Source organism: Microtus ochrogaster, linkage group LG3 (genome assembly GCF_000317375.1).
Source record: "Microtus ochrogaster isolate Prairie Vole_2 linkage group LG3, MicOch1.0, whole genome shotgun sequence".
Classification (NCBI taxonomy): domain Eukaryota; kingdom Metazoa; phylum Chordata; class Mammalia; order Rodentia; family Cricetidae; genus Microtus; species Microtus ochrogaster.
In genome coordinates this window covers 40,949,447-40,960,087 of record NC_022029.1, presented here as the reverse complement: position 1 = coordinate 40,960,087, position 10,641 = coordinate 40,949,447, and the positions used below count along the sequence as shown (strand labels likewise).

At 42.3% G+C, this 10,641-nt stretch overlaps 1 protein-coding gene across 1 annotated transcript in view; it reads right to left on the bottom strand.

Annotated features, from left to right (window-relative positions):
- The window catches only part of Pde1c (phosphodiesterase 1C), a 280,202-nt gene that overhangs the window by 113,161 nt on the left and 156,400 nt on the right, over positions 1 to 10,641 (bottom strand). The window contains exons 3-5 of the mRNA XM_026786001.1: positions 5,609 to 5,722; positions 4,176 to 4,358; positions 2,875 to 2,941 (exon numbers count right to left, since the gene is read on the bottom strand). Coding sequence (XP_026641802.1) covers positions 2,875 to 2,941; positions 4,176 to 4,358; positions 5,609 to 5,722 — 364 coding nt within the window. The remainder of the gene's footprint in view (positions 1 to 2,874; positions 2,942 to 4,175; positions 4,359 to 5,608; positions 5,723 to 10,641) is intronic.

Here is a 10,641-nt window from a genome sequence, read left to right as displayed (position 1 = left end):
AAGGATCCAGAATCACACAACACTTGGGAGAGACAAAGGATCCAGAATCACACAACACTTGGGAGAGACAAAGGGTCCAGAGTCACACAACACCTGGGAGAAACAAAGGGTCCAGAATCACACAACACCTGGGAGAGACAAAGGGTCCAGAGTCACACAACACCTGGGAGAAACAAAGGGTCCATAATCACACAGTAACAGAACTACTTAATAATCTCACGGCAACCTATCATGTCACCTCACTGCCTACCAACGACTCCTGTAAGCCCAATGAATCCACACTGTGACCCAGGCCTCATCCTTCAATTACCCATTGAGGACTCAGGACAGAGACACCAAAATTTACCCACAACCTAAAACTTTGTTTGAGTTCTATTATTGGATTCCTATGAGTCACAGCCACTGTCTGGTCCAGTCCTGAGGACACTGACAGCCCCAGGAAATGAGTAGGGGAGTGGGTGTTCTCTATGGGCCTTTGCTTCAAGGAAATCTTAACTGTTATTCTTGAACTTCATTCTTCTTCCAAGCTATTTAGGGACTCACTGAAAATACTGAGGATGCTGTAGGCCTCTGAATGATCCTGAGCCTGGAAGTTGCATTTTAATGAGCACCCAATTTAAGTGCCTTAAACACGCTTTCACTTTTACCAGATGTTGACCAGGAATAATTTCCGTCAAGAGAGATGGAGACCATCCAGGTTAGCATGGCCTAAGGAAACTGTTTATTTCTTCCCATTTAAAAATTATCCAAGGGGCTGGTCCTGAGCCACAGGACAGCCACTCTTCTGAAGAACAGATCGCTTCTGTGTCTCTAGAACGCTACCCCATAGGCAAGAGATAAAGTGAAATTTGAAGGTAATGTGCACCAAGTGGAGAGGTACCAAAAGTGGCACACAGCCCACTTAAAACTTCCAATAAGCAGTTGTTAATTATTCTCTTACTTAGATGTCATTTTATGCCACGTTCTTCCATTAACTGCAAAGGTTAACTTGACATGCCACCACGGTTATTTTAGTGAACTGAATTCTCTCAGTCTTTGAGAAATTTTTCTGTACTAGAGAAAAGCAGTCGTGATTTCCATATAAATGCCAGCAGCTCAGTGCAAATAACCTCTGCCCCAGTAGGTACAAAGAAGGAAAAGAGACACCATGTCTGCGCTCTCCCGCCCACTTCAGTCCTCTGGCCATCAAAGGCGAGTGCGGACAACTGGAAAGACACTACTTAGTAGACAGGACCTGAACTCTCTTGATCAACAGGAAGTGGGTCAAGGGCAAAAGCTGTGACGTTAATGTACAGATCAGCAGACATGGGGAGGGTAGTCATTTGGAGCTGTTTCCTGCTCTGACTAACTCAAGTGTCTTTCTCTCAGAATGACCATGAAGACTCGTTAGGTTTCCCTTTCTTCAGTGGCAAATAACAGTTTATCCACATAATAGGTTGGTCCGCATTTCAGTTTTCAGCTATTCGTAGAAAAGAAACTTCAATTTGGAAGATAAACTCTTATAAACAGCCCAATATCAGTGAATCCACTTGTGTTTGTGTTTATGACAAAGGTAGAGATATAGGTTTAAATAGGCTTCTAATGCTCCTGAGATTTACATTGAGTGTTTCAGTTCAATTATGAAAATCAATGGCAATTTTGCTGTGGCATTAGCCGGTCTCATGAAGAGGTTCTGAGGGCGGGTGAGCTGGGAAACATCACAGTAAACTAAACTGATGGGCTGGCCATTTGCATGGGGGCGGGGGACTCCTCACAGTGTCCTTCCTGCTGTTAAAATGCAAGGAGGAGGAGAAACAGACAGAACAAAGAGAAAAGTGAATCCTGTAAACACAGCCACTTGACTGTCTCTGGATGAAACAGAAAGCCATGAGCATACAGTAAGAAAGTCCCCACTGGGCCTGCTTCCTACATTAAGCTATTTAAGAAGGACTGCCCACCCCTTACTTCTACGAATAGGTAATTTATCTTCTGAAAACTTCATCACAGTGTATTTCTTGCATGTTTCAGAGAAAGACAATACCAGCAGTCAGAATGCCATGGTGCCAGTGCACAAAGGGACACATGCTAAATTCAGACAGTACGTACTATCAACCAGCACAAGGCACCAGGCCCTAGCCAACCCCACCCTGCAACCAAAGTAGACCAGGAACACTCCAGAGCCCTGAATCTGACTCCATCCCAGCCTGCCTCAAGGACACTTCTGTGTGGGGGCCTTTAGAAGTCATCTACATAACTTCCAGTGCGCTTGATTGGGCGTTACCATGCAGGGTCCAGCCTGCTTAAAACAAAACCATGCTTGAATGACTTCCCATGCAGCACCTGGCTCAGTGCAGGTCTTGGGAAAATAGCAGAATGTCTCTAGGGACGAGGGCTCTGGAGTAAGCAATGCTGTAATAAAATGTTGCTGAGACTGTGCCATGTGCTGGGAACACTGCCCAAGCCTCAACTCTAATTAACTCTCATCTTATTATTATTATTTTTACAATTTTCTCAGTCTTTTTTTTAATCTTACTAAATGGACTTGAAGTGGACAACCGAGTATTGAAATAATTACAAGCAACAAGTTTCTTCCTAAGTTTAAATACATTTGTGATAATGCACCTTATCTCTGGTGGCTACTGCTACATAAATCTCATCATAGCAGATTACTGTGTTAAACCAAAATCCACACAGAGTTTAATTTGGAAGAAAAAAAATAGAAGGTTAAAGACTGAGCAACAGTGATACTATTAGAACAGATAAAAAAACAAAAATGAAAGATTAAGGTCGGAATAATGGAAAAGTGCAGAAACGAAATATTGTTTCCTAAGAACAAATTTAGCTGTACTCCGCAGTCGCTTCCATGTATCCCATAAGCCTTTTCATCGGTCTTACCTTTAATGCATCAATAACAGCTGGTGGATAGCTCAACCCAACCATGTTTGATGTCCGCCTATACATTCTGGCAAAGATGGAGGAGAAAACAAAATGTGATCGCTTACAACAGATGGTTAGCCCTTCATAGATCTGCACACATACTGACAACTGATGAGCACTCAGGTCTTCTGGTGGCCTAAGGAACTTTAAATCCCGAAGTGACTCTAGAGTCTTTCCTTAGTGATGAGTCAAAAAGAAATGAAGGCAATCTCAAACACACAAGGGACTGGAAGCAAAACTGAATTAAGTTTATGTGCTCCATATTGGACACTAAATTACTGAAAGGGATGATGGGCTCTACCAGCACTGGCTGCAGGACGAGAATCGAGGTACATTATTGTACTTGATGGTGAATAGAGAATGTGTGAGGATGACCCATTGGAAGTACTTCTCCAGAGCAAGTAAATATCCCAGGTAAACTTTGAAATCACTACCATGGAATTTCTAGAATGTGAACTGTATAATAGGGAATAGTAGAAGAAATGATTCTATGTCTCGTAGGGAATAATTCAGTGTCAAAAAGCTGGCAAACTATGTCACAGGGTGAAGCACGATTAATAAAAACTTGGAGAGAAAAATAGGGGTTCAACCTGAAGATCCAAAAGCAAAGCAGCCAGCCCTACTGACTCTTATCGCGATCTCAGTCCAAAATGGTGATCCTGCTTCTAGAAATCTCAGAACAATAGCTGAGAGCTGTCATCTCCGGTTTTATAATACTCTATAGGGCTGTGATTAAAGGTGTGCACCACTGGGATTAAAGGCATGCACCACCCAGTTTCTATGGCAAACTAGTGTAGCTACTGGGATTAAAGGTGTGTGTTACCATTGTCTGTAAGGCTGACCAGTGGGGCTGTTTTACTCTCTGGTCTTCAGTCAAGTTTATTTATTAAAATACAAATGAAATATCACTACATCAGGGAACTCACATCCCTTAAATAAACTGTCCTCCCTGGGTCACTGACCTCAAAACACCTACTGGTTTGTTCTGATGATATCCATGTATTTGAAAAACATGGATGAGATGATTTCTGACTTTAAAAATGAGGCTGAGCTTAATCTAAATCTTAAGATGAGGATTTTGAGCAAAGGGAAAAACTTGTCCTAATGATGTCATGGATATTAGAATACCTGTTTCTACTCAGAAATTTGAGTTTTTATAATAGCATATCAAAACTACATTAAAGAAAAGCTTAGAGTCCTAGCACCTGGTGTTCCTTTTACTGGTTTGGCCCTTGAGTAACAATAGGTTTCACCTTTACCTCTCCACAAATATCCCAGCTTGCACTGCGTGGACGATGGTCTTGAACCGGGGCTTCTCATCACTTCTCCTAAGCATCATCCCCATCTGTCGCGTGAAGGTGGAGGCCAGCCAGTCTCGGACCTCAGAAGGCACAGCATCTGACTGAATGTCACTAAGCTCATCCTCTGTATCCAGAAGTCGCCTGGAGATAAAGCACACAGCCAGAGACTGAATCTGTTTGAAACAGCTGCCCTTCTCCACCCAACCTGAAACACAGGCACAAAAACATGATGTCAAATGGGACACGCACAGGCAGAGGGGCAGCAGTGTTTTGGCAAGGCCTGTGACAGTTCACAGTGATGTCTCTTTTGAGTAAATTGGAACTGGCCTGTCCTCCAGAGACACAAGTATAAAAATGTGTAAGAAGCTAAGACCCAACCAGTGACAGCATTGGGTGAAATACCTACAGACTGAAAAACATTGCGCAGATCACAACAGAGTACATTGAAGAAATGATTTTAAGGGATGACAACAGATGCCCCTTTAATTCAATAAGAGAAACATGAACTTCTGAATTCAAGGACACTTCCCCAAACAGTGCAGTTCTTTGTTTGAACCCCAAAGACTTAAGCCATTTGTACCTGTGCTTTTCTGATTTACCTAACTCACTCAGTCAGACAGAGCACTAGAAAGGAAAAAAAGTAGTTATAATAGAACCAAAATTACTGAACATCATTTGTTGAAGCCCTATTTAAAACAAGCAGTAAAATTGACCATCAATATAAAGATGTTTTCCATTGTTGTCATGTGTTGAGATATATTCATTTAGGTAAAGGGAGAAGAAACTGGGGTATCAAATTCCTGAAATTAGTAATGAAATTAGTGATTAAAAAAATAAGCAAACAACCCATAGACTGTAGTGAAATCCTCTCAGATTTGGGTTTGGTGAAGCAAGCTATCACAAACACTGAGCAGCCTGTCTGACTAGACTTTCACAGTCGACATTTCAATAGTTTCCAAAAGGAAAGCAGTTCTGTTTCTTTCAAAAATCGATTTCCATGCCTGCAATTGCTCTAGTACGTGTATAATTCAAGAGGAAATGTTTGCTGAAGGAGGAATGCTGGGGACTTCAGGAACCTCCAGATGCTGACACAGATGATGGATTCAAAGACACATTTTAGACTGATACAATGATGCAGCCATCACCGTGGGACTATACATCTTGCCAGGCTTTTAACAGTTGCCCTTTCTGCACTGAAACCATTTTACTGTGCATGCAGCAAGTTCTGTTGGTAATTCCTAGTTGAGGGAGCAACTGTTCAGTTCTTTCCTATACATAGAAACTAATGTTTCAGAGTCGGCGATATGAACCACACACCCCAGATGTGCCCTGAGGGTGAAGGACTATTGGACAGAAAATCCATTACTTCCTTAGTCTTTTTTCTAACTTACCTTGTTTCATCGATATACACAGACTCAAGCACGGTCGCTGCATATTCCAGGTTCTTCTTCAGATCCACCACAGAGGCCTCCCCTCGTTCCAACTGCTTGACCAAAGACCGTAACCTACAGGGGACAAGATGAAGCCATTAGAATAAAGGAATCAAAGAATAATTCTAAAACTATGATGGTATATATTTTTATAGTTTCAAAGATTTTTTATTCCAATAAAGGAGGGAGTTATAGTGTTAAAGTAGCAATTTATAAAATACTAAAATAAGAACAGAAATATTCTCTATCCAGGCCTTCACTACACCCAACATTTTGAAGTACTCATTCATTGTTATGTCAGATCTAAAATTGCTCATAATTTTATTTTTCTCAGATATGTCTCTTTTAGTCTCTAATTGGATATAGAAAAGACGGACCATCACCAAACACCATCAGACACCTCTGAGACTCTGTCGAAGGCACTTTGTTCAGCAGTGGCTATAGAGAACCATAGCCTTACAGCATACAGATATTTCAAGACTTATGGGAGGGTATGGAGTACTACTATAACCACCAGGGACAATGTAGATGTAAGTAAATTATACTGGTAGGCAGGAAGAATGCCCCTATAATACTGTAGTTGTCAAAAAATGTGGGTGGGTGGTAAACTGAGGATTCCAGATCACCCAAGGGAAGAAAGAGGCACATTCTCCTTACATAGAAATAATTGGAACAGAGAAGGACAGTGTGGGAGGTGGCAATGCAATGCCTGCAGACAATCAAAACACAGTACCCGGGGTGTGGAGGACAAGTACCTCTTCCGAATGTTTGGTAGCCAATGGTACTAGGAGAACATAGTACAGACCTGGGAGTCAAATGTGGATTTGACATTTGCCTCACAAAGCATCGTCTATGCACATCGGGTAAGCTAGGTGGCTTTCCTGAGGATTATAAAATAGAGCACCTTGCAACAAAGTTCGGAAGTTGATCTAAAGATCAAATGCCAGGGCTAATAGATAGACTGTGAAATTCTTGGAAATTCTGTAAGATGCTATTGATGTAATTACTGTCATTATTGTTAGTCAAAGGCTCCGTTTCTCACAGATACCCAGACAAGATGAGTCTTGGCAGAACACTTAAGATCACTGTCATACCTCCATCCTACGTGGGTTTATGCAATCTGTCTCACCTTCCTGATTTCGAAGCATCCACAAGCTTGTATTAGCAAGAGAGAATAGGTGAACTACTTGACTAAGTTTTTCTTTGAATCTGGAACCTGAGGACATTTGGTTACCCCCGAACACCAGTACTTGGCAGGTTACACACTACTCTTCTGGTGTTTATAAAAATGTCTCAAAATTAAGAAAACAATCCCTAAATCAACCTTTAAAACTGGGCAAAAAATATTGGTTATCCCAATATCAAGTATCCAAATATTTCAATAGCATGGACTCCAGAAAAGATTTAATTAAGGGTAAGTCTCTATTGTCCTGGCAATGTCCAACAAACAGAGAGAGAGAGAGAGAGAGAGAGAGAGAGAGAGAGAGAGAGAGAGAGAGAGATCTGTGAAGGTCTCTGTGGGTGGAGGTGACCACCAGCCTCATGAACTACAGCAGCACAGGAACATGAGCCCCACCTTTACTGAAAGAAGCTCCCATAACTATTACATACACCACCTATGTATTCACAGCATTGCAAATGATACTGGACCGTCAGCACAAGACAAGGTGCTGGTGCGGGAGGTTCTGACAGTCATTCACACTCAGGGGATGCCTGTCTGCCAAGGAACAGAAAGATTGCATCAAGGAGCCTGGATGCTGTTGACGAAGATTAGACACTCTTGAGCAAAATACAGTCCCAGCTAAGTCTGCTTCCTGTAGTAATAAGAGCAGCAGGGCTGCATCCCCAGCACCCCAGCCGCCTGGCTAGCTTATGCCCCGAAATAATTACATGGACACTGTATTCTTTTAAACACTGCTTGGCCCATTTCTATCTAGCCTCTTCTCGGCTAACTCTCGCACCTGGACTAGCCCATTTCTAGTGTAGCCCAGGAGGTGGCTTACCAGGGAGATTCTAGCCTATGTCCATCCTGGGTCAGAGCTTCATCACGTGTGCCTCAGAGAGCAGAGCTGAGATGGGAGCATGGTGTCCGCCCTGGAGATGGGAGCATGGCGTCTCTCTGAGGCATCTGCCCCCGAGAGGAGAGCTGTCGAGTCTGAGCTCACTTCCTCTTCCTCCCAGCATTCTGTTCTGTTTACTCCTCCCACCTATGTTTTAACCTATGAGGGCCAGCCAAGCAGTTTCTTTATTTTTTTAACCAATGACCTTCCTCCATCAGCTTCCAACTCTCTAACTCCCTCTCAGAAGCTCAGACACTGCTAAACTGGGATCTTGGTTGGAAAAGCAAATTGGGGAAAATTCAAATTTTAAAAACATTTTGACTTATCTCAGAGAATAAAGAGTCTACCAGAAATTTAGAACAAATGTTTTGTTAGGACCCATCTTAATCCCCAAACCTAAGAGCAAAGGTCAAAATGGGAAAAATAATAATGAGGGGAATTATAACTAGTAAAACCAGAAGTTACCACCTTCCTGTAACAGCTTCCAGGGGCAGGTAAATAAAAGCAGCTTTAATAAAAATAAAATTTTTGTAGGCAAAGGAAAATCCAGATAAGCAAGTGAGAACAGATTTTTAAAAATCAGACCAAAAAGTGAAAAGCAAAAAAAGGAAATACAACATACGCCAGTCTAAGTTTTTATTTAAAAAAAAAAAAACTAGGAAAGCTTTGAGAAAATAAAACATATTGCTTTAAAAGAAGCAAAAATGCAACTTGGCCATAGGCTTCCACCCTGTCACACACCAGAATGCAATTTAACATTTTTGAGAACAATGTGGTATAATGAAAAAGACATCCATATGCTTGTGTAGAAGGATTGCTGTACATAGGTGTGAACAAGTGCAAGGTGTGGTAATTCATATGCTTTCCAGAAGAGAGGAAAAGCACTTTGAGGCACACTCTGGAAAGTTCTCTGCAAACACAGTGTGCTTGTCTCAGGTTAAATGGCTTGAGGATGCGGGACCTGGATTTGATGACAAGCTTTACCAAGCAGACGACTTCTGGAGTGGCCAATGACACAGAAGCTCTAAACACAAGAACAACTAAACTGGAAAGTGAGCCACATCTTTACTCTAACAAGCTTCCATTTCTATTATAAATACCACCTATGCAGCCCTTGTGGCTGAAACCTTCTAATCAAGACAACTGAAATGCCTAGGAATGGCTTATTCCACTATTTTTAACCACTCTTCCTTCCAGGAAAGCAGAGTATCAAGAGAAGTAAGGCGCAAAAAACCTCTGGTGACCAGGCCCTGGGAAGCAGACTCCAGCTGAGATCACACTTCACCTGAGAAAGAAAACACCACTCAGAATCTCCCCCAGCAGGCACAGACCAGCAGCAAGAGGGGAACCCCAAGCTCTGCACCATAGTCAACAGGAAGTCAGCAAGGCAGCGGACCCCAAGAAGAATTCACACACAAAGTAACATGAGCAAGTACAAATGTTTCCATCTTCCCTGGTTTTCTAGCTTCTGCGAGGATTCAGACAGCATGCTGGCAGACAGCACATAGAACCTGGCAGGACCAACCTGGCTGACATTCACCTCTCTTGATTTAAAGATGATAAACAGCATAAGAATAACAGAGAAAGAGTTAGCGATGGGGATGGGGAATCGATAGCACACAGAAGGCTGAGAAGGAGCTCACTCCCAGAATGGAGAAAATTTGCCACTCCCAGAATGGAGAAAATTTGCCAAGCGAACATCTGCTAGGTGCCCATCAAAGTTCAGGAAAGCATAGATTTATGGAGTGGAATTGATGACAGAAAAGTGAGCATACTGAGGGAAAAGGAAATTGAAATAACAAAGCATGATGACAGAGAGACAATAAGAGGGGTTTTGTTTGTTTTGTTTTAAAGAAACAGCAACTTTCTAAACAGCCAACTCCCACTGGACCCAGCCCCCAGGATGGACAGACTTGGGAGCTTTTGGGAACCTGACTCACAATAGTGCTGATCAGCCACACAGTACGCTCAGGATGCTGACCCATTGACCCCTCAGCCCACCTCCCTCAAGCTCAGTGGTCCTCAGCCTTCCTAACGCTGTGTGAGACCCTTTAATATACCTCCTCATGTTGTAGTGACCCCCAACCATAAAATTATTTCATTGTTACTTTATCAGTGTAATTCTGCTACTGTTATGAATTGTAATATAGATAGCTGATATTTCCGACAGCCTTAGGAGACCCCTGTAAATGGGTTGTTTGACCCCCAGAGGGGTCTCAACCCACAGTTTGAGGACCGCTGCCCTAGCTCTTTATCCTTCTCACTTGAAATGTGCGACCCAACCAATTGATGATGCTGTTCTTTCTTAGGGAGAAAAGTCTTCAGAGCATCTTCTCAGCCACTGAGCAACCAGTGCCCACTAGTCTCAAAAAATGATAAAGTTGTTTAAAGACCCTTCCCTGTTCCCCGTAATGCTGGTTTTCTCCAGAGCTGAATCCATTTCATCATTGTAGCTGGAATCTTTCATACTCCCAATTTAAAGTATTTCTGCTAGAGACAATTAACTGGGGCAAGAATCTTTGGATGGCTTCCTGTGCTTTCCTAGTGAAGCATACCTGGGTAGTTTTCCATGCGAATTCATTCTGTAAAGAAGTTGAAGTCTAGGTTCCATTCTAAGTGGAAGGCTATATGTTAAGAAAAAATGCTCTCCAGTCCATCAACTGGTGAATGGATAATAAAAGTGTGCTATATTTATACACTGAAATATTGTTCTGTTGTTAAGAAAGTAAAATCAGCCAGGCTGTGGTGGCCCACGTCGTTTAATCTCAGCACTTGAGAAGTTAATTAAAGCACTTGGGCAGAGGCAGGCAGATTTCTGAGTTTAAAACCAGCATGGTCTACAGAGAGAGTTCCAGTGCAGTCAGGGCTACATAAAGAAACCATGTCTAGAAAAGAAGAGGAAGGAGGGAAGGAAGGAAAGAAGAAAGAGAGAGA